This window comes from Cibotium barometz, chromosome 1, assembly GCF_041138505.1.
Source record: "Cibotium barometz isolate CiBa-2024 chromosome 1, ASM4113850v1, whole genome shotgun sequence".
NCBI classification, from domain to species: domain Eukaryota; kingdom Viridiplantae; phylum Streptophyta; class Polypodiopsida; order Cyatheales; family Cibotiaceae; genus Cibotium; species Cibotium barometz.
The window spans coordinates 13,166,052-13,193,304 of record NC_141046.1 but is presented as its reverse complement, the minus strand read 5'-3'; the positions used below and the strand labels follow the sequence as shown (position 1 = coordinate 13,193,304).

At 48.6% G+C, this 27,253-nt stretch overlaps 1 protein-coding gene across 2 annotated transcripts in view; it reads left to right on the top strand.

Moving 5' to 3' along the window:
• The window catches only part of LOC147641617 (putative LL-diaminopimelate aminotransferase, chloroplastic), a 41,217-nt gene that overhangs the window by 12,999 nt on the left and 965 nt on the right, over nt 1-27,253 (top strand). For both annotated transcript variants that reach the window (XM_086794406.1, XM_086794475.1), the window contains exons 7-9: nt 26,432-26,482; nt 26,573-26,875; nt 27,009-27,218. In XM_086794406.1, the coding sequence (XP_086650532.1) occupies nt 26,432-26,482; nt 26,573-26,875; nt 27,009-27,218 (564 nt within the window). The remainder of the gene's footprint in view (nt 1-26,431; nt 26,483-26,572; nt 26,876-27,008; nt 27,219-27,253) is intronic.

Below are 27,253 nucleotides of genomic sequence, written 5' to 3'. Positions count from 1 at the left end.
TGTCTGTACAACCAATCGCCCTTCCTGCAGTTTCAAAAACAGAGTTCTGCAGAGAATCAAAACTTACCTGTAGTGCCCGTGAACTGAAAAACGGAGGTCCAGACGTGTCCGAAATGTGTTTTCGGTTTGAAAACTTTCTGTCCAACAGACAATATAGTTGCCCTGTAGCTCTACTCCCGCGAAGAAAGCTCCTCAATCGGAGTTCATTTGCCGGTGCCTCCTGAAGAGCTCCCGCCAAGGGTATAGTAGCCAACTCAAAGGGGGAAGAGAAGATGAAGCTCTTACCCTCGTATCGCTTCCTGTGCTTCTCTTGCTTACCGCTTAGTCCTTAGCATGAACTAGGCTCTAATACCATGAAAAGATGCTTGGGAGAAGAGAGCTTGAGCTCTTGCAAGCACACACACTCACACAAACCTTAGAAGAGAACAAGAGGTTGAAAATTCTTTTTCTTCTTTTTCACACAACAAAAGAGGTTTACTAAGAAGATAAAGTGACTAACACACATAATAGAGTATATACAAGCGGTCCATAATGTGAACACACTAAGTGGAGTGGGTAGGTGTGGACTAGTCGGTATAGTCCAGCTGTAGAATCTCTGGCGAAGATATATCGGTGCCAGCTACCAAACCCGCCAGTGATGTAAATGTCGAACGGTCATGCAGGCGTCTTGTGAGTGTCAGCTCATGTTGAGCTTGACATCTCAACAACCAAGATTACATGTTATTCCCTCTGAGGCTACTTGGGTAGTGGTACAGCTGAATGTGGCAGTCCACATGGGTTCTGTTGTAAGAAAAGGGGTATCTGGATGACTCAGGTGATTAATTGTTGCCTAGGTTTTGCTGCACATTACATGTGCGAGTGACTAGCTCTACTATAACCAACACTTGCAGCTAGGTTATCTCCACTGACACAAGCAAGGGGTCAGTCAACTGGCTAGGAGACCATAATCTGAGCTGTTTGTGCAGGAAGCACCATCAAGTTCAGGAAACAAGGTGGCGTGCTGTCAATGCCCCATTAGAAAGAGCAGTGATTGTGCCGCTAGGGGGTTTCTCATTATGTGCATTAGTAGATGGGATGGCCTTCTGCAGGCCTTCTGGAGTTCTTGTGGTTACACCCCTGCTTCTGCTTCTCTCCTCATACCATCGTCACCTTCTAGACCTCTTGTGAGTGACAATTGTCAAACATCCCACATTCTTAAAGGTTTGGATAGGTTTTCCATCCTCACATGGCCAGTGTATGTTCTTCCATGTTCCCAACTAGCATTCCTGTGGTGACCTCATGCATGCATTCCATGAGAATGGTTTTCTCATTTTCCGATCACGTGTTATATGGGTGCATAAAGCTGCAAAAGTTCCTCTGTGAAGAGATTTTGGAATGGAGCCTTGAGGCTTGCGTGCATGGCCACAAGAGTGCCTCCAAGGTTCACCCCAGGTCGAAGTTTCCTTGCAGTAATATACTGGAGGAAATCCTTAGCATGAACAGTGGAATCCCTTATTTAGTCAGCATTTAGGGCATCTTCAGCAGTAGCAAGAGTAGCAGAATTACCATCAGCATCATTAGCATCAGCAGATCATCAGCAGCATCAACTCATCATCATCATTATCAGCAGAATCAATATCATCATCATCACCATGGAGGCATGGGACCTCTGTCAGCTAACTGCAGACACGCTGTCGGCAGCCAGCAGAGACCGGTGTGAAGGCCAACCATGGTGGGCAGGCAGTACAGTATGTGCAGCATTTTATGCATTAAAATCAAAATAAGGCATGTCCAAACCTGGCCGACAGCACCCACTGCTGGCCATCCAGCACTCCAAGCATATATAAATACCTAAAGTCATAAGTCAATCATCTCAAGCAGTTCTTCATCAGTAGAAGTCATCAGTAGAAGTCATCGGTAGAAGTCATGTAGGGCTAGAGGTCACCCCTATGGGGCTGACCAAGAGCCCAAGTTATGTACATACATTCAGCCACCTTTTTGTACCATATTAAATACAAGAAAAACCTTAACACCAATCTCTCTCCTTTGTCTTAATCATGTTTATTCAGCATCTTGTTCTTAATTAGGCTTAGGGCTGTAGATCAGTATAGCAAGACTTCCACGCATGCAACAAGCGCCCTTTTGTATCCCCAAATGCAGGCTGCGAAGTCCACTAGGAACTGTTTAGGGTGGCATTTTGTTTTTGATGAAGAGACAAGTTGGCAGGTGCATCTTCCGCAGTGCATTTAGTATCCGGCCGGTATTGGGGTGTCCATGGTCGCATCTTCTTCATTAGTTTTCTTCTTCCGACTTTTGCACACTATGAGTTGTAGAGGGCGTGTTAGAATTTGCGCATCTCATGTGTTGAGTGGGATCTTGACCTTGTATTAGGTTGGACATTTATCTCATGTATTTATGCTAGTCTCGTGAGGATTTCCTAGTCGTGGGGGTTATTTGTTGCTGTCAGCCAGCTCCATAGGGGCAGTTGGCTAGCTTCACCCTTCCTTATATAAAGGCCTCCTCTCCTCTCACTTGTCATCCAACAATTCAGTCATTAGTTCTACAACATCTGTTGGTTGGTATTGCCATAATCCATTGTAAAAGCCTCTTGCTACATAACATGATGTTCATTGTCTGATGTCTCTCTTTGTGTACTTTGCTCTCCCTCTCTCCTATGTTTTGCTTTTTTTTTTTTTTCCGAGAAAGGATCCTTTCATTAGTTATATAATAAAAACGCCCGTAGGGCTACAACAGATCTCTCCTGCTCATAAGAGAAACAGAGCAGTGAATACAGCATGGCAGCCCGGGAGACTCTCCCTAGGTACTGCAAAATACAAGCATCAGTACAAAGGACTGAGAGGCTAAATCAAACAATAGGGGGGGGGAAGAGCCAAACAGGTGGCCTGTAGTGCCAACGGGGGGATCTCGTGTGTAAGGTGTAGAAGGGGCCACAACGCCAAGTGGTGTGAAAGGCCTGGCGCCGCAAGATCGCCTCATCCGAGTCTCCCTGGATGCGGTCGTACTGTCCTCGCAGGGTGTGGATCAACTCTTGCCAAATCCCTCGTACAGTCTCTGCTAGTGGCTCCTATCTCCCCTCAAAGGCCGTAAAGCACCGGGCCCTCCAGGTGAACCAGATGGTGAGGCTGCTGAGGAGCTCCCATCGTAAATCCCGCTCCTGTGTCCAGCTGGCGGACGAGAAATCCGGTGCCGGAACCAGGCGAGGCTGGCCCCTAATAAATCTGATGGCCTGACTGCCCTGCTCCGTCTCATAGCCCATAGCAGGTCCTGAAGAAGTCGACCAAGCAGCGGCACCCCACGTAAACATACCCTCTGGAGAGAGGGGAGCCAGAATACGCAGCATCCGCAGCCAGATCTGCTGCGCCTAAGGGCAATCCCAAAGGCAGTGTCTCTGTGTCTCCATAGGGTGGCCGCATCGGACGCAGGCCGCCGGAAGACCGCTGTAAACAAGCCAAGTGCCAACTGCTGAGCCCCTGTGGGCGACCAGCCACTGAAAAGTCGAGATCCTACGGGCCTGTCGACTAGCCCAGAGCCGAGCCCAAAAATCCTCCAGGAACTCCTGTGAGAGCCCCTGTAGTAGCCGCCAATGCCCCGCTGCCGCTGGAGAGACCGTCCTCCTCGCCGTCAAAATAAGCCGCCCCAGCCGAACAGTATACTGGAAAAAGGTAATCTCTGTGGCCTCGAGGGATGCATAAGGATCGTGCCACTCGTACTCCCCGGGGTCCCACTGTAGCCGGGCCAAGGGGCGCGCTGCATATGCCCATATGCGCCAATCCGGGAGCACATCAGCAGGATCGGGGTCTATATGCTACTTCCGAGAAGCGGCGGCCACTACCCTAATCCTCTGAAAGGTGCACTCTGCAACCAAAGGTGACTCCACCTCCACTCGCTGGAGTCTGCCCTCATCCTGAATCTCATAGTAGAGGCAACTGCCATCCTCAGTGCAAGCTCTGACAGCAATCAGGATCTCCAACTGTGTAAAGGCTCCCATCCACCGTGGGGTCACTGGCTTGAGAGGCGTGAACCACTCCTCTGTGAGTGCCTCCTGAATATCATCTCTCATAATCAACCCCCCTCTGAAGTGACTTAGCCTCTCCACCTGGATCTCCTCTGGGAGACTGCAGAAGGCCTGCCAGTCTCCAAAACTACGAGCTGGGCCTGCCGCTAGAGGCCCCTAGGCTAAACGAGGCCGAGAACCCAGCATATGACCCTGCTCTGTGCGAACCGCTGGGCTCCAGGTGAGCGGCTATCTGGCCCGCTCCTCAACACAAGAAGGAGGTCGCTGAGAGAGCCCCGGTCTCAGCAGCTCCCAAGCTCTCAGGATACTCAAAGCAAATCTGTCCTCCCATCCTCTACTGAGGCCTGTCCTCCTCATCTCTATGAAGATCCAGCGAACCTCTGGTGCCCAAGTGCCTCCTGCTGGGGGCGCCCGAGCCTGCAGCCGCTGCAAGAGGAGCTCTTTCCAAGGCTCTGCGCCTGGAAGCAGCCCCCGAACAATAAGCTTCCCCAATAAGGCTCTGCTCTGATCGACTGGATCTATAATGCCCAAACCTCCCTGAGCCAGCAGAAGTGTAATAACTGCCCATGCAACCTTTGCCCGAGCTGGCTGACCGTCCCGCCCAGACCACAGAAAGTTCCTGATCAGCCTCTGTACCTGGCTGATGCAAGAGCTCGAGAAGATCCAGCAAGACGTAATGTACCACATGGTCGCTAACAGCACCTGATTTGCCACCACCACCCTCCCAGCCAAGGATAGTCGAGCTGTACTCCAATACAAAAGCTTCTTCCGAATGCTCAGAAGAAGCGGGGCAATCTGCTGCTCAGGTGACAAATCTAGGCCAATCTGGCATCCCAAATACCGCACTGCTGTGCCTGGAGGAATCCATCTAAAACCGGGGTCCGGGCTCCATGCCGGAGTGGGAGCACTACTGATCCAAAAGGCCACTGTCTTGCGCCAATTGATCAATGCTCCCGAAGCTGCACTAAAAACCTGGAGCGACTGCTCTGCCCGAAGGAGATTGGCCTCTTGGCCATGCAAAAATAAGCCCGTGTCGTTTGCAAACTCAGCATCAAGCAAGTCCTCCCCCCGGACTGGGAGCTGAAGTCCTCTCAAACCAACCTCCTCTGCCGTCAAATACATGCTCATAGCCTCCGCAAAGAAGAGAAAAAGAAAGGGGGCGAGGGGACACCCCTGACGGACTGATCTGGTCAGCTCAAAACTCGGCCCCCGTCCTCCTGCAATCAACACCTGGCTGCGAGCTGTGGAATACAGAGCCGCCACCCCTCTGATCCATCCTGGCTCAAAGCCCAGGCGAAGCATAGTGCCCTCTAAGAAACCCCAATCAACTCTATCGTATGCCTTCTCAAAATCGAGAAGCATCACGACCAAGTCCTCGCCAAGAAATCTAGCTCTGGCCGTCGCCTCCCAGAAAGTAAAGATGTTGTCAAGGATACTGCGCTCCTTGACAAATCCTGTCTGAGTAGCATGAATCAACTCCCCCAGGAAGGGCTGGATCCTCAAACTCAAGGCCTTTGCTAAGACCTTGTAGACAGTATTGAGGATCGTAATAGGCCTCCAATGCCGAATATCATTTGATACTCCCTCCCCCTTGGAGATAAGATAAATCAAGCCCTCTGAAAAGCTCTGCGGCATCACCCCAGTGTCCAAAACATGCTGAAAGCCCCTGCGGAGGCCTGGCCCCAAAAGGTCCCAATAGCGCATAAAAAAGGCCGGCGTCAGTCCGTCCTCCCCTGGGCAACTATGTCGTGGCAGGACCCTCAAGGCCTCGGCAAGCTCAATCTCTGAAAGAGGCGCACCAAGAACTGAACGCATACGATCTGTGACCCTCCTCTGCACATGGGCCCACACAGTTTGTCTGCAAGCATCTCTGCCCTCAGTGGCTGGCTCCGTTGAAAGCAGGTCTCTATAAAATGCAGTGGCAATGGCTCTGATCTCCCCGGGCTCAGTAGCTACCGAACCATCCGGTCTACCAAGCTGGCGGACTCCTGCCCGAGCATGGCGGGGTCCAGTGATCTCAAAAAACTCACCAGTCACTCTATCACCAAGCTGCGTCCACTGAGAGGCCTGACGACGATAGTAAAACTCATGTCTCTGCTCTTCTGCCTCTCTAACCTCCTGGCGTGCCTGGCTCAGCTGGGACGCCAACCACTCACATGCCGGCTGCTGCTCCTGGAGGCGCTGTAATGAGGCAATGCTGCGTTTCAGCCGATGCTCCCTCTCGCGAATCTCTCCCAGCCGTGTCAAAGCTGCCGCGTGCAGAAAAGAGCTAAGCTCGATGAGTCCCTGGGCACACTGGCCTGCTGCATCCATGTCAGAGCACTGACTATCATGCCAGATCCTCTCAATGTCCTCAGCGAGACTAGGATCTGTAAGTACCCTCTCTGGGATCCTCAACTGCAAGCTGGGCTCCCGTGTCCTCTCCTCCCAAGTCAGGATAACTGGTGCATGATCTGAAAATGAGGTGCCAACGAGAATACCGACGGAGCCCCCTCGCTCCCCTAACCAGTCGCCCACATAAAAGCGATCAATCCGTGATAGATTAGTCCCTCCCTGTCGGCGATCCAACTGAGAGAAACTAAGACTGTCCTGAGAACGGGAGAAGGCCCCATGCTGCCATGCATCAGTGATCCTCAGTGTCATGCAAAATCGGTCCCAAGCTGCAAGCTCCGTGCCGTGCACTGTAACATGACTGCCTCCCACCCTATCGGCCGGGTCCTCAAGCATGTTGAAGTCTCCTCCGACACACCAATGTGCGGCCTCTGGCAATGCATCCGTAACCTGGGTCCAGAACTCTGCTCTGGCACTAGCATGATTAGGCGCATAGACGTTGAGCACGCCCAATAGCTCATCATGCATCCTCAGAATGACATACTGTGCTCTACCAGGCACAATGATCCCTCGATCCACAATGGCCTGCCGCCATACATCTGCAATGACCATGCAAACTCCTCCCTGTCCACCCAAAGGACCAAACCCTGCAGACCAAAAGGTATCCCATCTACCAGGCATCACCGAACCATATCTCCGGATCCTACTCTCACCCAAGTGGTGCTCCTGCATCATCAAAATATCAATGCTGCCACCAACCAGGCATCTCTGAAGCTCCTGCCTCAAGCAACCTCGATAGCGTATAAAATGTGCTCCGCCCAGGTCCTGTACATTCCATGAGATGATCCTCATGGATGACCTGCTGAGGTAGATGCTGTCTCAGCCGTGCGGCGGGCCTTCGCAAGCGGCTTGGATGGAGAGTAGTCCCCATCCGAGCGGCTGCGAATCTGCCCACCCGGTGTACTGCAAGAATCCCGGATCAGGCGCCAGTGGCTGTGGCCCATGGCTACTGCCTCTCGCTCTGACATAGCAACCTCGTGTATACATACATATCCAGGGTCGCGTGCTAAGTCTGCAACTATACGCACGACCAAATGACGAATCCCTGAGGCATCCACACTCCCGGGATCCAAGAAAAAATGAGCCAACTCCCAGAGCCGGCCTATCACATCTGTCACCTCCACGTCGCTCACATGATGAGAAAACTCAACTGCCTGAGTCTTCAAAGTGCTAATAGCGAGCTCTAGAGTCCACTCCCGGTCGCAAGGGCCACAGAGAGGGAACGAGAAGGCCACTGCTGAATCAAGTGCCTCCTCCCCGCGGGCCGGAGGTATCACTACATGAACGCGGATGGGAGCTGGCTCATGGGGGCCCTCTGCTCCAAAAAGCCGAGTGAAGGCGTAACCGAAAGCCTCCGATCGCTGTCTAACACCGAGGCGACTCAGCCGACTGCGGATAGATGATATCCGTGAAGCCCGCATCGGCATGGTGGGTCTCCTCTGTGGTGCTTGAGCGAGGTCGGTGCTCAGCGCCCTCCGGACTGCGGGCGAGCGCCAGGGGACTGCCAGGGTCTCCCGGGAAGGCGAGGCGGGTGGGGGAGGAGGAGGGGGGGGCGAGGGGGGCGGAGAGGGAGCCGCTGCCGAGACCGGAGCGGGCGGAGGCGAAGGTGGAAGCGAGGCAGTGGGAGGGGATGGGGGTGGGGGTGGGGGGGGGGTGAAGGAGGGGGTGTTGGCATCTCCTGGTCCTCAGTCGCTGCAGGGGTCTCCTCCTGGAGGGGAGCAAAGCTGTTCCTCACGGGAACCCAGTGAGGCTGAGTGAAACCGATCCCGTCAAGTGGGAAGGACTCCGTTGGACACCCACACGCTTAATAGCACAACTTTAAAACCGCAAATTTGAAATGGACAACTTTAAAACAACTTGAAATTTAAATGAACAGAAATGGAAAGATGGACACCAGCACTGGGGCCGGAACGGGCCGACCCCCCCCTCAATATATGATATATTTATTGGGAGTATTTAATGAATACAATGCTCCATGGGTTCTGAGAACCAAATAATGTCCATGTACATATGAAAACAGTACCAAACAAATAGGCTCGAATTTCGATGTAGAGACTCGAAGCAGAACGACCACTAGTGTGGCCCAATCACTACGGTCCTGTGCTTTCACTGGACTCCGCAGAGAGCGCCTCACTGGTGTTCCGAGACCACGCACAAACAGGCGCTCTCGTACTAACGCCTGGCTCTCCCGATCTCAGCACCTTTGGACCGAGGTTCGCCAATACAGCTTGGACAACCCGGCACCGAACGGGTGTGGCCGTAGAGGGATGAATCCCTTATCAGATTTAAACATATAATACTTTACTCAAATCTGAAAATCACTTACTTGTAGATTGCAGATTGTAGTCCAATTCCCGAGGTACTCGTATGTGTAGCTACTTGAGTGGGATATCAAGTTGTAGCCACAACAGCCTGACGAGGAGGTTGAGAAGGAGCTTCCTGTGTAAGAGAGACACACAGCTTGTATGGTTGCCAGGCTATATGGAGAAGAGAAAGCAGCTTGCAGCCACCGGCCTGTAGCACATCATTTGCGGGAGAGCACACACACTTTGTGAACAGCCACCTGCTGAAGAAAAGATGCGATGCTAGCTGGAGAGGTGACCCACGATGGCCTGCAAAAAGGAACAAGTAGTGCAGCCAGCAGTGATTCTGTCGCCTGTAGGAGCAGAGGCAGCACACTGAGTAGATACAATCGCCTCTGTGCTGTTGTAATGGCCTGGCTGCAGTATACAGTCGCCTGGCTATGACCAGAAGGGAATATGGCCAGACAGCCGGCTGTAGCAGGACTGAATTGCAGGTGGCAGCCGTTGGCTAAGGGTATGCGCAGCAGTACAGAGGGAAGATGAAGCAGCCGCCTGTGGAGATGTTGAGGCAGTCGCTTGGATGGAAAGTGAGCAGCCGCCTGTGGGAGTCAGGCGCAGCCAGCAGAGATGGAGAAAAGCATGCGCCTGGTAGCTGTAGGAGCAGAAACGTAGGTGACGCTTTCTTTCTCTTCGCGTGGAAGGAGAATCGGGTGATGAACAAATCGCCAGATAGAAGCGATGGATCCCCACGCTTGAGAGAGAGATTTCTTTTAATAAAATTCATGTGGAGTTTAACTCCACGCTTGCATGAAGGTGGGGGAGTTTGGGTAGGTGCCCTTGCCCACCCCCACACTCACTTAAAGTGGGGCTCCCCACCTTGGCCCCTAAGTGGGTGCCCAAAGGAGGTGCCCACTTTTAATTAAATGTGGACACCTAACCTTATAAAACAAAGGGGTTAGAATAAAATATTAAAACAACATGTACCATATACTTACCACCTGTTCACATGCACTGAAACTCGTCAGAATACAGAGCAGACTTCACGACTCACTGGCAGGCGTCCCCGCTCAGTAAGTAACACGTCAAGCAGGCAAACACACAAATACATGTCATGCGAAAACAGTTTCAAGCATGCAAATCATGTGTGCATGTGCAAATAGTAACATGGACATATCTCCCGTTCATGGAACATGTACAAAATATCTGTCGGCACAAAACTGGCACGACATAAAAACATAAAATCCTGGTCTTCCTATGGAGTGACAGTCCCATAGGTAAGACACAGTTCCAGGCACGAGTTTCCCTAGGTGTGACAGTCCCATAGGTAAAACACGGCACGAATACTGGCTCTTCCATGGCGTGACAGTCCCATGGGTCGAACACAGTCCAGGTCATACACGGGTGGCACTGGTCTGGCTCCCGTCCATACGACACCATCCTGCTAACACACGGGTGGCACCAGTCTGGCTCCCGTCCATGTCAGCAAAATACTGGCCTCTTCACACGAGACACCGGCCTGGCCTCAAGTGAACGAGACGCAAAAACTAGGAATGGACCAAATGGTCGGCCAATTGGTGACATCCCCCCGGGCTTCTAAAGAGTTGACCTCAACTTAAAAGCCTCAAGATATGCCTGCAACAATTGCGGATAATCTGCAAAATAATCCTCATTTACCCATTTGGCATCAATAGGCAAATAATTCTTAAACTTCACAAGGTATCTCCTGGAAAGCTTTCCTGCAGGTAGCTTTCTCTCCTTGTGAAAAACAATCTGTTCTGGCTGGAGGATCTCCTCAAGCTCTTCAATTTCTGGCGGATCTTCTGTGACAGGCTCATCAGGATCTGGCCCCACATATTTCCGAAATAGACTCACATGAAAAGCATTGTGAATCTTCCAATGACTAGGTAAAGCAAGCCTGTAGGACACTTCATTGATCTTCTGAATCACCTTGAAGGGTCCATAATAGCGAGGAGAAAGCTTAGGATATGATCCTTCTCGTCCTGGCCTCTTCCGAAGCCTAGCCTTCTCAAATTTCAGCAATACCCAATCACCTTCTTTGACTTCTATGTCCCTTCTATGCTTGTCAGCAGCCTTTTTATGCTTATCCTGAGATCTTGCAATGGCTGTCCGCACCTGACCAAAGGCAACATCCAAGTCACGAACATATTCATCAGCTGCAAAAATCTCATCCTTTGTTCGAAGGATAGGTGGCAAGACCACTCTGCCATAAATAATCTCAAACGGAGCCTTTCCTGTGGAAGCATGGATTGTATTGTTGTAGGCAAACTCAACAAGTGGAAGATACTTCTCCCATGCACTCTTTTGATCTGCCACATAACATTTCAATAAATCCAACACTGCTGAATTTGCAGCTTCACTTTGGCCATCCGTTTGGGGATGATAAGCTGATGAAAACTCAAGCTTAGTACCCATATTATCAAACAAAGCCCTCCAAAATAGGCTTGTAGTCCTGGGATCTCTATCCCCAACAATGGATTTAGGCATACCATGATGCTTGAAAATATTAGCAAGAAAAAGCTTTACCATATGATCAGCTTTAATGGTTTTCTTGACGGGCAAGAAGTGAGCTTGCTTGCTAAACCTGTCCACAATAGTCCAAATAGCATCATTCCCATGCTGGGATCTAGGCAAATCCATAATAAAATGCATCGTGATACTTTCCCAAGGTTGCGAGGGAATAGGCAATGGCTGAAGCAAACCTGGAGGCTTTTGCCTATCAAATTTCACCTTTTGGCAAGTAATACATGCACGCACATAAGCCTCAATGTCTTTACGCATGCTTGGCCAAAAGAAGTACCTCTGAATCATGCGAGTAGTAGGCATAATACCTCGATGACCAGCATATGGTGGAGCGTGACATTCGTCCATAACCTTTGGACGCAAATCCTTCACCACACATAGGCAATTATCCTTCATGAGATAACCCTCGTTGATAACATAAGAGGCATGTGAATGACCAGCCATCAAATCAGTCCATATATGGCAAAAATCAGCATCCAAATGATACAAATCTCTCATAGCAGATAGATCTCCATGAGAGGCCACTGAGACTGCAGCAATATAAGGTCTCCTAGATAGTGCATCGGCCACCACATTTTTCTTTCCTGGAGTATGCACAATCTGAAAATGAAACATGGAAAGAAAATTTGCCATTCTCATCTGCTTCTCTGAAAGCTTAGTTTAAGATAGAAAGTATCTCAAGCTTTGATGATCTGTCTTGACTACAAATTCAGCCCCAAGAAGATAATGTTTCCAAATCTTTAAGGCGTGAATTACAGCTAAGAGCTCTTTCTCATAGATATCCATATGAAGCTCAGCATCATGCAAACGACGGCTCTCGTATGCAACTGCATGCCCTTCTTGATTTAGGACAGCTCCTATGCAATCACCACAAGCATCACATTCAACCACGAATGACTTGTGCAAGTCAGGAACAATCAATACCGGACCACATATGATCGCATGCTTGAGCTGCAAGAAAGCATGCTGTTCCTTTGAAGTCCATTTGAAAGCAGTTTTCTTCTTCGTGAGATCATGTAGAGGAGTGGCAATCATGGCGAAATGCCTTATGAAACGCCTGTAATATGAACATAATCCCAGAAAACTACGTACTTGATGTACATTTTGCAATTCAGGCCAATTCCGAATAGTTTCTATCTTTGCAGGATCCATTGTAACTCCATCCTTGGATACAATATGTCCCAGATAATGAATCTCTGAAAGGAAAAACTCACTTTTCTTGGCATTGACGAAAAGTTTATGCTTCCGCAACTCTTCGAACACTGTGACCAAATGAGTTCTGTGTTCCTGCTCATTCTTGGAGAAAACCAAGATATCATCAAAGAAGACTCCTGTAAACTTGCGATGGGATCGGAATATCCTATCCATCATACGATTAAAAGTAGCAGGAGCATTGGTGAGACCAAAAGGCATTACCAAGAATTCATATAATCCGAAGGTTGTCCTGAATGCAGTCTTATGGACATCTTGTGGCACCACGCGTATCTGGTGATAACCACTCTTCAAATCAAGTCTGCTAAAGCAAGCTGAACCATCAAGCTTATCCAAGATATCATCAATACGTGGAATAGGAAATCTGTTCTTGATGGTAAGCTTGTTCAAAGCTCTATAGTCTACACACATACGGAATGATCCGTACTTCTTTTGAACAAAAAGCACAGGAGAGCAGTAAGGTGAGGAACTGGGCTGAACCAAACCTTTCTCTAAAAGCTCGTTTACCTGCTTCATAATTTCTTCTTGCTGTGCAGCACTCACTCGGTATGCGGGTTTGTTAGGAGGAGAACTACCTGGCACAAGATCTATGCGGTGATCTTCGGGCCTTTGGGGAGGTAATTCACCTGGCAACGAATCAGCAAAACAGTCTTTGAATGCATTAAGAAAATTCAGCCTATCATTAGACATAGCATCCATATTTTGATGATTTGGCACAAGACTATCACGCACAAAAACCAAGTACGTTGAAAGACTCTTTTTCATTGCTTTATTAATTTGGATGTGTGATACAAGTGGGATAGAATCCCCTTCTTTGCCAGCATCAATAAAATGCATGCGGCCTTTATGCATAAAAGAAATCATATTGGACTTGTAGTCTTTGCGGGGCTCAAGCCTATGATGCCATGGCTTGCCCAACAATACATCACATCCATTCAGAGGAGCAACTAGGAAATGCTCATTATCAAGATAGCCCTGTATATGGATATGCAACTTCCCTATCAAGGGGGTAACCTGCACCTCTTTACCAATAAATGCAGCTTCGGCTTCAATCTGAGGTCCCATGTTTTCAACCTCAATACCCAATGCAGCTGCCATTTGCATAGAGATGAAATTGTCAGTTGCACAGTCATCAAACATGAATAGTGCGGGCTGATCCTTGATTTGCCCCCAAGCCTTGCAAACCATACGCTCTTTTGCATCATGACCTGTATTACCTTGCACATCAGGAACTGCATGAACATTTGCTTTGGTGTGCTTGTCCTCGTGCTTTGGTTTACGATCTGGGCATTGTCGGAACATGTGGTCTTTGCTACCACAAGAAAAGCATTTTCCATCCTTAGCATATTGCTCTCTTTGCTCCGGGGTTAATCCAAATTTGTTCTTTCTTGGGCCCTGTTCTTTAGATGCGTAATTTTCAGCTTTACCACCCTTGTAGGACTCCCGGAAGTTCTTTTTAGATGGCTGTCCGCCCTTTTGCTGATTTGGGGCAGCCTTGTCCTTCGCCTTGGAACCTCCTTGATCCTGCTTGATCTTGAGCACCAATTGCTCCGTAGCAAGGGTAGAAGCTGAGAGTTGTTGCAACGTATGTTTTGGGTGCAATTCAATACCCGATCTATATGCAGGTTGCAATCCAGAACGAAACTTCCTCTTTCTTTCATCCTCGGTGATTAGCATGAAGGGAGTCACTTCCAGCAACACTTTCCAAAATTTGTTAACATACTGTTGCACACTCTCATTATCTTTTTGCTCCAACCTATCCCACTTTTGAGTGAGAGTTTGCTCTGCATTGGGTGGCAAGAACTGAGCATAAAATCTATCTTTGAATTCCTTCCAAGTAGAGATGGGATCCTTGGTGATCTTTTCGGTGATCCACCAATGGGCAGCAGTCCCTTTCAGAAACATGCTAGCATGGCGCACCTTCGACTTTTCTGTAAAGTCCTCATCGCTAAAAGCAATGTCGAACTGTGCCACAAACGCTAACACCTTAGAAGCATCATGTTCACCATGAAAGACATCAAATTTGACAGATTTATCACCTGCTTTGAACTCCTTGAGCTTCCTGGCATGAGGCTCATGATCTTCTCTTTTTCTTTTCCCCTTATCCAACGGGGTAGCCCTGTCTGCATGGGCTCCATGGGCCGTCATAGAAGCTTTATGGGGCACGGTGGCATGTGCTCCACGAACTTGAAGCTCAGATGCATGTGACTTACCTGCATATGGCATGGTCTCTCCATGAGACAACTCAGAAGGCAAAATTTTTCTGGAAGTAGACCTGTCACCATGAGATACATGTCTGGCATGCATGTGACTCTCATGCCCTCCATGAGCACTGGCATACATAAATCTATCAGGCTTAGTGCCTTGGGGAGAGGATGCATGACGAGAGGTGACAGTCACCTCTTCCTTTTGCATAAAAGATTTCAGCCTCTGGGATGCGGGATCTCCATACTTCAAACGAGGTGGATTTCTGAATTTTAGCTCTCCGTCATCCCCCTCTTTGATATCACCTTTGCGAAGGAGATAGGCAAGTGCCAACTCCCTTGGTTTCTTGCCCACTTCACGAGCCATTGATTCAAAGGTTACATTAACGATAGCATCAGCCTTCCTGGCTTCAACAGCACTTTGCAGATGGGGATCTTCATGTAAAAACTTTAATTCTTGCTCTTGAGCCTGCAAAAGTTTTCTCATATGTTCCATTTCAGCCCTCATAACATCAGGGTCTTGTTCAAGCATAACTGTCTTCCCTGGAGACAGTTGACCCTTGGATTCACTATCCAGAACCCTTTCAAGGGGCTTGTGTCTACCACGCAGGGCATCAGACCCACGAGAGGCACTAGAGGGACCCCTCGAATTAGGTACTTCCAAAGGGTTGCCTTGGCTGTCCATTGTGTTCAAAGTTTGCTAAAAGCGGGATGTCCAGTACACAGGTTTGTTTCCCCACTAGGAAGAGGGAAACAACCGTGCTCTGATACCAATGAAACCGATCCCGTCAAGTGGGAAGGACTCCGTTGGACACCCACACGCTTAATAGCACAACTTTAAAACCACAAATTTGAAATGGACAACTTTAAAACAACTTGAAATTTAAATGAACAGAAATGGAAAGATGGACACCAGCACTGGGGCCGGAACGGGCCGACCCCCCCCTCAATATATGATATATTTATTGGGAGTATTTAATGAATACAATGCTCCATGGGTTCTGAGAACCAGATAATGTCCATGTACATATGAAAACAGTACCAAACAAATAGGCTCGAATTTCGATGTAGAGACTCGAAGCAGAACGACCACTAGTGTGGCCCAATCACTACGGTCCTGTGCTTTCACTGGACTCCGCAGAGAGCGCCTCACTGGTGTTCCGAGACCACGCACAAACAGGCGCTCTCGTACTAACGCCTGGCTCTCCCGATCTCAGCACCTTTGGACCGAGGTTCGCCAATACAGCTTGGACAACCCGGCACCGAACGGGTGTGGCCGTAGAGGGATGAATCCCTTATCAGATTTAAACATATAATACTTTACTCAAATCTGAAAATCACTTACTTGTAGATTGCAGATTGTAGTCCAATTCCCGAGGTACTCGTATGTGTAGCTACTTGAGTGGGATATCAAGTTGTAGCCACAACAGCCTGACGAGGAGGTTGAGAAGGAGCTTCCTGTGTAAGAGAGACACACAGCTTGTATGGTTGCCAGGCTATATGGAGAAGAGAAAGCAGCTTGCAGCCACCGGCCTGTAGCACATCATTTGCGGGAGAGCACACACACTTTGTGAACAGCCACCTGCTGAAGAAAAGATGCGATGCTAGCTGGAGAGGTGACCCACGATGGCCTGCAAAAAGGAACAAGTAGTGCAGCCAGCAGTGATTCTGTCGCCTGTAGGAGCAGAGGCAGCACACTGAGTAGATACAATCGCCTCTGTGCTGTTGTAATGGCCTGGCTGCAGTATACAGTCGCCTGGCTATGACCAGAAGGGAATATGGCCAGACAGCCGGCTGTAGCAGGACTGAATTGCAGGTGGCAGCCGTTGGCTAAGGGTATGCGCAGCAGTACAGAGGGAAGATGAAGCAGCCGCCTGTGGAGATGTTGAGGCAGTCGCTTGGATGGAAAGTGAGCAGCCGCCTGTGGGAGTCAGGCGCAGCCAGCAGAGATGGAGAAAAGCATGCGCCTGGTAGCTGTAGGAGCAGAAACGTAGGTGACGCTTTCTTTCTCTTCGCGTGGAAGGAGAATCGGGTGATGAACAAATCGCCAGATAGAAGCGATGGATCCCCACGCTTGAGAGAGAGATTTCTTTTAATAAAATTCATGTGGAGTTTAACTCCACGCTTGCATGAAGGTGGGGGAGTTTGGGTAGGTGCCCTTGCCCACCCCCACACTCACTTAAAGTGGGGCTCCCCACCTTGGCCCCTAAGTGGGTGCCCAAAGGAGGTGCCCACTTTTAATTAAATGTGGACACCTAACCTTATAAAACAAAGGGGTTAGAATAAAATATTAAAACAACATGTACCATATACTTACCACCTGTTCACATGCACTGAAACTCGTCAGAATACAGAGCAGACTTCACGACTCACTGGTAGGCGTCCCCGCTCAGTAAGTAACACGTCAAGCAGGCAAACACACAAATACATGTCATGCGAAAACAGTTTCAAGCATGTGTGCATGTGCAAATAGTAACATGGACATATCTCCCGTTCATGGAACATGTACAAAATATCTGTCGGCACAAAACTGGCACGACATAAAAACATAAAATCCTGGTCTTCCTATGGAGTGACAGTCCCATAGGTAAGACACAGTTCCAGGCACGAGTTTCCCTAGGTGTGACAGTCCCATAGGTAAAACACGGCACGAATACTGGCTCTTCCATGGCGTGACAGTCCCATGGGTCGAACACAGTCCAGGTCATACACGGGTGGCACTGGTCTGGCTCCCGTCCATATGACACCATCCTGCTAACACACGGGTGGCACCAGTCTGGCTCCCGTCCATGTCAGCAAAATACTGGCCTCTTCACACGAGACACCGGCCTGGCCTCAAGTGAACGAGACGCAAAAACTAGGAATGGACCAAATGGTCGGCCAATTGGTGACACTGAGACTGTGGCTGCTGCTGCAGCGGTCTTTGTGCGTGCTGCTGTGACTGTCTCCCTCGGCGGCGCCCCTGTCCAGGCTGCCACTCCGAGGTCTCTGTGGCCTGGGCAGGTGTCCCGGAGGCAGCCTGCCGTGCCGCATCTGTGGGCGGGCCATCAGGGGCCTGCTCTGCTGTGGTGAGGGTCGAGGTCTCCTGCGAGGGCAGGCCTTGGCCAGATGGCCGACCTGCCTGCATATGAAACACTGGTTCGGGAGCCCCGAGAACTCCACTCTCTGATCAATCCATCCCCCCCCTATCCTAGGTAGCTGAATGACCTTAGGAAGGGAGGAGATGTCAGACACCAGAACTCTGGCGGAGGGTAGCCCAGCTGCTCTGGCCACCACTGAAGCTGCTGTGGGGCCAGTCTCGAGTACCGAGCCCACCAATGCTCCTAGCCGAGAGAGAAGCGGAAGATACTCCCGGCGGAGTCCAGGGAAGCAAACTGTAACATGAAAAAGGCGCTCTCCCTGCTCAGCCGCTGCTGGATCAAAGCCATGCTGCCAAGGTCTGAAGAAAGCCCGAGCACCCCTGATGTCAAGGGGACTCATGGCAAGGACCTTGGCCACACTCTGGGCGGTCTCGAACTCGATCTGATAATGTCCCCGGCCCAGAAGCTGTACGTCCAGGATCTTGCCCACATCTGCAAGAAGGCGGGCCTGGAGAAGATCCCGGATCTCCCCTCTGCTGGGGCGAGTGCCGACTATACGGCAGATGGTGGAATGGGCCTGAAGGCGTTCCACCTCTGCGGTGAGGCTCGCTTCCTCTTCCGGCGAAAGAGAAAGCCTGATGGGGGTGTCCTCGGGGGCGGGCGAGGGGGCTGCGGATGAGTCCCTCTGAGGCGAGGCGGGAGGAGTCTCCATCAGAGTCTGAAGCTTAGGCGTAGGCGAGGCGAAAGCGGAAATCCTGCAAGAAACGGGCTGCACACAGAGAGGCGGCGGACCGGAGGAAAAAAGAAAAGCAAAACCCCCTGGGGGGCGGAAAACAGCACGAGAGGGAGGGGGGGCGGCAGCTGCGCGAAGGAGGCGGGGAGGAGAGCGAATGAGGCGGGGAGGAGATAGAGCGAGTGAGGCGGGGAGGAGAGCGAATGAGGCGGGGAGGAGATAGCTGCGCGAATGAGGCGGGGAGGAGAATGCTGGCGGAGGGGGGTCAGGGCGAAGCAGAGGAGAGATGGGCGCGAAGCAGGGGATGGGGCGAGAAGACGAGGAGGCGAGGAGGGAGGGGGCGAGAAGGCGAGGAGGGAGCGCAGCAGCGAGGGATGGGGCGCAGCAGCGAAGCAGGCGAAGGGGGGGAGGAGAGACGGGCGGTGGGCAGAGCAACAAGGGGGAGGGGCGCAGGAACTACAACAGGCGGGGGGGGGGGGGGGGGGGGGGGGGGGGGGCGCTGGTGTGCAGTTCGCGCAGGCAGGGATGAGGCGTAGATTCAGCGAGCAGCGTATGCTTTTGCATTGTGTAACTTTATCATGGTATTGGTCGCTTAGGTGACCGGCACTTCAAGGTGGCGGCGGCGAGTTTCCTTGCGTTTTTTGCTGCATATGCAGAAGACGGCTGCGTTTCGTGCAATTTTCCAGGCGGCTGCATTTTCCTCACCACTTAGTGTCTGCGTTTTCCTCTGGCTGCTATGTTTTTTGGAGATCCAAACAGTGGCTGCGTTTTTTGAACATAGATGCGTTTTTTTGCTCCTGGTGCTCTTCTTCATCTGCGTTTTCACTCCCCGGGCTGCCCTGATGCTACTGCTCTGATACCGTGTTGGAGTATGCACATGCAGAAGGGTAGACAAAACAAGAGAGGGAAGCAGCAAAGGAGATAGAGAGCTTGTGGACAAGATCACCTTTTATAATAGCATGAAGCTTTACAATGGCAATAGCCAGCAAAGAAAGTGTTGAACTTGTGCTTGGATTGGTTGACTGACAAGTGAATATGAGAAGCCCCTTTTATAGTGAAGTGAGGGAGCTGACCGACTGCTCATGACTTCCTAAAATAGGAGAAAATAGATAAAATCGCATAAAACAGGGAAAGCCCAAATGCACAGAGATGTACAAATTCTAACACTTCCTAGCATCCTCTTCCAACCATATAGACTATGAACTTAACTTTGTAACTGTTGATTCTAGCTTGTGAGAAACACCAACAGAAAAAGATTTACTCACTTGTGTAGTGATTGCCATGTTTTATGTTTGGGAGAGACCAATGTAGCAAGTTTATGATTTGATCCTTTCACTTACTCGTACTCCCATCTCTTGATGAGGAGCAATGAGTGTAGACATTGACAATTTGGAATAGAATGTGTAACGAGGGGGGCGTGTAACAAGGAATCAATTAACAGTAAACAAGATTGAACACTAGGCACAACCACAAATAATTGAAATATAATTGTGCACCACACTAGGGGCCGGAATGATAGGCCAATCGCTCCCCTCCCCCTCCCAGGTATTTTATTACCAAAAGGAGTCTGCTTCCATGTACAAGATCACTGCTGACCTAATTCTCCAAGTACAACAAGTATGAATACAAATCAAACAAGGAATTGACACCAAGGGTTTCCGCCCTATGTGCCAAGCACAAAAAGAGGTGCCAAGCACTAGGAGTAATGTCAAGCACCAGATGTATCTCTGCCAAAGATATGCAAATCCCGCACAATGGAGGACAGTAAGCATAAGTTCATTCATAATATTCATAGTCTAGATCTACATTGGATCTATGACAATCATTGTAATTACTCATTCATCCAGTAATACATAGTAGGAGTAGGTTTGGTAAAGAGTCTCTCTTCTCCTTCTCTCTACTTCTCTATGTCATGAGCATGTGATTAGCGTTAATCTTTATTTCTTTGCGTTAATCATCATTAAGCACACTTCCGCATAGTAGTCATGCTACAATTACACTTCTAACGATGAGAGAGAATAACAGATCTAGGAAGAGATTATCACTTCTATAGCAGCGACATCAGGGAGCACTGCTCTCATTGGAGACCGGATGATATAATTTCGTGAATCTCATGAAGTGCCACGTGCACCCCGCCCTTGGATGCCACGTAGACATATCTGAACAAGGTGCAAGACATTGGTCCCATGTGAGCCTAATCTAGGACGAGGTAGCCAAGGTTCTACTCTATGCGTCTGAGGTGAGATGTGCATTGTCCTGCACATGAAACAATGCCAGTTGGTACTGTGAGTCTCCTTCTGGAATGATGTTAGATGATCTGAGTATCTGGTTTGTGAGCGGGTGCCAGACGTCTATAGAGGCATTTAGGTTGCATATAGAAGAGGGGGAAGCCCTTTTGGCTCCCCCAAAAAAGGAGGTAAAACTCCTTGCATTTTTCATGAGGAGGTCTTTGAGTCCACCGTAGAGAGGGCTAGGAGGCCCAAGGAAGGGCCAATGGGCTGTCGGCCAACCCCAAGGTGGCCTGACAGCAAGGCGGCCAGGCCTAGGGGCCTGGGCTGCCTGTCGATCAGTTTGATGGCCTTGGCCAGCCAGCCGGCCAGGCCACGGTGGCTGCCTGCAGTAGACAAGGCAGTCCACAATGCGGCCAGGGCCTAGCAAACAACAAAACGCCAGGCGGCCAGCCTTTATGGTGTGAAAGTGAATTATTAAAAGCATAATTTGCTGAAAACAGGCCGTGGGAAAAAAACAGAACTGGCCGACGAGCACTAGGAGGGAGCATATAAACTCAACACTGGGAATTCAGTAGTTTATCTCAGTTTTCACAAAGGGTTGCCGCGTTCAATGGGCCAGGACAGCCAAGGGGAGTGCTCCAACCAAGGTGAACATTGCAGGTCAAGATTCAGTCTTTATTTTCTGATTTGCATCATTCTAATAAAGCAAATACACCATTCATGGTGGGAGTCCTACAGAGGGTATTTGAGACCCAATACTGTCTCCTCTTCTGCCTCTCTTGAGCTTGAGAGGGTTTTGGGCCGTTACGCAGGGTCATGGAGTTTGAGGATCAGAGATGCCTGGGATTGTTCCTACTTGAGCTCAGGAGACACAGAGAGACCCTCTTGGCAGATAGGACCGAGCCATGATGTAGAGGACAGTGACAGATTTCTTCGGCACCAGCACCAGCAACCTAGCCCACACACCTCCTGATACCTTCTCCATTGGGCCATCAGGGCACCGACCACGCTCCCAAGGAGTCACCACTAATAGAGCAGTCATCTTATGTCGTGCTCGTCGGCCACACCCACCAGGATCCCGACCACGGCATCCTCACCATCGCTAGATCAGAGCCATTATTGCTCGGCATCGGAGGTGCCTACCTTGCTTCTACGACCTCTCAATTCTAGACAGCCCCATGGTGGAGATACTTGATCTAAGGAGAGGGCAACAATTCAACTGATGAGCATACATGGATCTACCTGATATACATTTTCCAGTATTTTCTACTCAGTATCATCTCGGAGTCTTACAATTCTATTTTTATAACTGTAAGACAATCAGTTTATTGTACTTTTTAGTCTCATTTAGTTGTTCTCTTTGATGAGACACCAACTTCAGATGTACTCTCAGTTTTGGTCTCATAGGCCATTATGGCCTCTTAGAGACGTTAATATATCATTTCATTTCATTTCTCTCTCTCTCTCTCTCTCTCTCTCTCTCTCTCTCTCTCTCTCTCTCTTGCACATCTACTTCAGCATTGTGCGTTATTTTTGTCGTGAATGATAGCTGAATTTTGAGCATTGAAGTTACCGATTCGACCACGAAGCTTATGCATGTTACATGAAGCAACATGGAGATCAATAGCTTGAGCAGAGAGCTATGATCCAGAGAAGCGATTACCTCTTCCCCATTTCTGCTTCCCTCCTCTTGCTAGTTGTCACCCAGATCCCTTCCCTAATTTGTACCTCTACTACCTCCGCTGAGGGATTAATGCAGCATGCTCATTGTCCACTTGAGTTGCAGATACGGGAGCTACTTGCAGCCAACTCAACTTCATGAGAAGGCGAACTTCAGTAAGTATAATGGTAAACTCGACCCCACTGCTTTGTATTCTTGGATTCATCAATTTGAAGCTTATTTTGCTGCGGGTAGAAAATCGGATGTGGATAAAGTAGTGTTAGCTAGTTGCTACATTAAGGGTGAGGCCATTTCTTGGTGGACTCATTGGGCCTAGGCCAATCCCCATTTTAGAGTTGTTGTCTCCTATGAATGGGACGAGTTCGTCTCACTGGCCTCAAGAAGCGGTTTTTACTGTCTCATTATCTTGAGTAGTAGTTACTGTCTCATTACCTTGAGCGGCTTGAGGAGGAGTTCGGAGATTTTTCCCACAACCCACAACTAGTTCTCGATTTTGTCAACAAAGTCACTCGCGTGGCTTTACACTTGAGCAAATCTGAGGAGGACGAGAGAGGGGAGTTCCTTTATGGTTTAGACATGCAGAGGCAATGGGATGTGCGTATGTTTGAATCACCGACCTTCGAACGGATACTGGTGCTTGCGCAATGTGCTGAAATGAAGTACGTCGGTGGAAAGCCGAGACTTCCCAGCCCGCATTTCACAAGGCAGCGACTGCAAGTGGCAAGGGCCATAATCAATCGTGTCTTCCCCATGACAGAGCACACGAGCGCGTGGCTCCAAGAACTCGACCAACGCGCCTAAACTTAATCTAGACCAAAAATCTGAGGTAGGCAAGATCGGTGGTAAGCTCAACCAAGACAAGCAAACCTAGTGTGAAAAGGAGTAGTGATGCTTCTATTGTCATACAATAGGGCATACTTCTAGGGCATGTCCTAAGAAACCTCCTGCCCAGACTGCAACACTAGCCTTGACAGCTTCAATGGTGAGCGAGACTCCCACACCCCCCCTAGGATGCCTCTAGTTATTTAGCTCCTAGTTCCACGGTTGGCCCCATTGTCAGTTGGGAGCTTGAAAATAAGCAGAAGGGTATCCATGATCCGGAGCATGAGCGCAATGAGTTGCTCAAGACCTTGGCTACATAGGTGTCTAGAGATTCATTGTCTTGTTTGACAGTAGCGGCAGTATAGTGGATGTGATTACAGGACAGGCTGCTCGGAAGGTCCATTTCCCATTGACTCCTGTAGACAAGCACGTAGAGAGATTTAGCACATGTATGACCAGAGGTATCAAGTTTGAGGCTCGTAGTGCTAAATAAGTCATTCAAGGCAGAGAATTCATTTGGGATTTCATGGTTTTCTCTGTTGTAGGAGCAGACATAATCCTAGGGATTTGTTGGTTTCACAAGCTCCACCCAAATATTTACTGGGAATGGCACACTTTTTAGACTCTCCGGAATGTGCCCAAGGCTCTTGTAATCATCAATTGTGAGCCAGGGATACCTAACTTTCCTCTCATAAGCCACATATAGGCTAAACAAGAAATGCGAAAAGATGCACATTGTGCGGTGATATATGGTCAGACCACCTAGACAGTTACCAACACTTCCGAGAAGTACCAGGCCCCGCATGATCAGTTTCACAAGATTTTTCTTTGGGACAATTTCCCTTGCAGGCTTCCCCATCTAGATTGGAGGATTAGAGGATAGATCTCCTTCCAGGCTGGGAGAACTAGTGAGCAAGTTTCCGTATTGCTTGAGCAAGGCTATGGAATTAGAGTTGGACCGCCAACTCCAAGAATTGTTGCAAGACAGTTTCATGCATTCTAGTGTCTCCTTTTGTAGCACCGAAGGATTGATCTTCCAGACTTTGTGTGGATTATCGTGCTTTGAGCAAGCTGACAGTCAAGGGTAAGTTTCCGATAACTTGGATTGATTATATGTTAGAGAGGTTGAATCGAGCCAAGGTGTTTTTGAAGCTTGACCTAAGATGTGGATACTATTAGGTACGGGTTGTCGATGGAGACATCTCCAAGACGACATTCCACACTGAACGGGCCCACTACGAGTTTGTGGTCATGCTCTTTGGCCAGACAAATGCCTTGGCGACATTGAAGTGCATGATGATGCTTATTTTTAGGGATTTGATTAGAAAGTGTGTCCATTTCTTTGGATGACATACTTGTATTCTTAGCCAGGCTTTAAGGTTGCTTTAGTAGAGGTTCCTTGTTTAGCACTTGCCTTATGGGATGATCCATTTTAGGTAATCACCGATGCGAGTAGCGTCGCCATTGGAGCTGTCTTACAACATAATGGTTATCGAGTTGCTTACATGTCTCGTAAGCTGTGTTGAGATATCGAGCTCAACTAGTGCTGCAGACATTGATGACCCACGTGGGTGATAGTTTCCGCACTTATACCACTGGCATGGTTGGTGAGATTATGGTTGATATGCCACTAGTGGACGACATGCCATTGTATGTTATAGTACGAGAGTACTTTTCCTTATAGTATGTACTCTTATCTCTTTATGTTAATGGTTGTAAAGAAGAGAAGAAGATAGAAGAAAATTCAGCCAACCATCTCTCTCTTGTGTCTTGCTATCTCTTGTGTGTGTGTTTCAAGGAACTCAAGCTCTCTCTCTTCCTCGCATTTCTTTGTGGTATTGGACTCCGGTTTGTGTGAGAGCTAAGGAGGCAAGCAAGAGGCAAGAACAAGGTAAGCAAGGAAGTGGTACACCATGAGTAAGGATATTTCCATCTCTTTTCTAAGAGGCAAGAACAAGGCAAGCAAGGAAGCGGTACAACACGAGTAAGGATATTTCTATCTCTTTCCTCTTGATTTTGGAGCAACACCTTAGGTAGCTGTGAGAGCTACAAGCCGATAGGAAAGTCATTGTCCTAAATTGAGACATTCTCTTGGGTGAAGGAAGAAGACCATATTGTGTGCAGTTAGTATAGATAACTGAATTTTTTGCGTGTTTCGGCACGATTCAGGTGCGTTTCAGGTCCCGTTTTAGCTCTGCAAGTTTTCTGTAGACACTTTGTGAAGCGTCGATTTTGAGTGTATATGTCCAATTTCTGGTTTGGTTCAAAGTTGCAGCAAAAAATTGGTTGTAGGACAGTCTGTGTAGAGAATCTAAGTATTGCAGGTGTTTGCGGATGTATGTTTTTGTGACTGGTTCACATACAACGGCATTATAACAAGTTTACAGTACCGATGTAGAAGGTTGTAGATTTGCTGCGATTGCATAAGCTTTTTGCAAGCACTGTTTGTAAAGTTGCTTTGCAAGTAAAGATGTGTAACAGTCTATCATAGATTGTGAGTAAGAAGCTAGATAAGAATAACTTCCAAGCATGGAAGTTCATGATGGTCAATTTCTTTATGAGAAAAGGATATTGGGAGTTCATCACAGGTGATGAAAAGGAGCTAGAGATTGCTGAAGAAAATTCGACGACTTAGCAAGTGTAGGCATATAAAGCATGGCATGAAAAAGCCGAAAGGTGCTGTATTGGTTGCTTGTCAGAGTGACAGATTCTATGATTGTGCGTATAGAGGATGCACAAATGCCTGAGGAGGCTTGGGACACGTTGGTGAAGATGTACAATACAAATACCCAAGCTTGGAAGATGCAGTTAAAGGAGTTGCAAAATGTCACCAGAGGAAAACCGAGTATAAATGATTATTCAGTGAAGGTTAAAGAGCTTGCAGATGCCCTTGCTTCTATTGGATCACCAGTAGATGATGATGATATGGTGTCCGTGACCTTGAATGGTCTTGGCAAAGAATACAGCCAGTTTCAGACCTCCATTGGAGTTCGAGAGAATTTTCCTGATTTTTAAGAATTGATTGCTCTTCTCATCCATGAGGAGATGAATATTGGGAGACGTTTATCCTTTGGAAATTCAAATAAGCAAGCCTTCTACTTAGATACAGGTATGTTATTAAAAAGCAGAATGATATTAAAGGTGGAAAGTTGCCAGCAAGGGTCGGTCACATTGGTGATGTTTTATTTGGTGCCTTGACAAGTCTCATTGGTTTGCAGATGTTATTCGGTCCAGAAGTAACTGTGGCAGTACAGGATCCATCGTATCCAGTAAGTTCCTACAGCTTGATTATGACTATAAGGAGATTTTATTCTGATCTGCTACTTATGCCTATGTGTCTACATTGACTTTTGTTTCAGGTTATAGCCCAGATGTGCAATCTATTTGGCTCATTCTCACAAAATGATGGTAGAGTCGTTTACATGAAGAGTGATCCTGAGAGGAATTTCTTTCCAGATTTATCATCCATGCCACGCACAGATTTGATGTATATCTGCTCCCCAAACAACCCAACAGGAGTAGCAGCCACAAGGCAACAATTGGAGGATCTGGTTGCTTTTGCAAAAACAAATGGGTCTATAATACTCTATGATGCGGTTTATTCTGCTTTTATAACAGATGACTGTCCCAGATCAATCTATGAAATCCCTGGAGCAAGAGAGGTGTGTGTCAATGTATATCACTTTGCATGTACACGTGTATGTGTGCGCGCGCGTGTGTGTGTGTGCGTGTGTGTGCGTGTGCTTTGAAATGAGACTATTTGAACTCTTTAAGGGTGTTATTGTCATGATTCAGGTGGCCATAGAGGTTGGTTCCTTTTCCAAGTTAGCGGGTTTCACAGGGGTTCGTTTGGGATGGGCTATTGTTCCTGAATCACTTCTCTTTGCTAACGGGCACCCCGTTATAAAGGACTTTCACCAAGTTGCATTGCTCACGTACACGGCCGGCGCCTCAAACATTGCGCAGGCGGGTGGTCTTTCTTGTCTGACTGATGAAGGTCTAAAGGTGAGATATTTGATAGTGACAATTATAAACTTGTG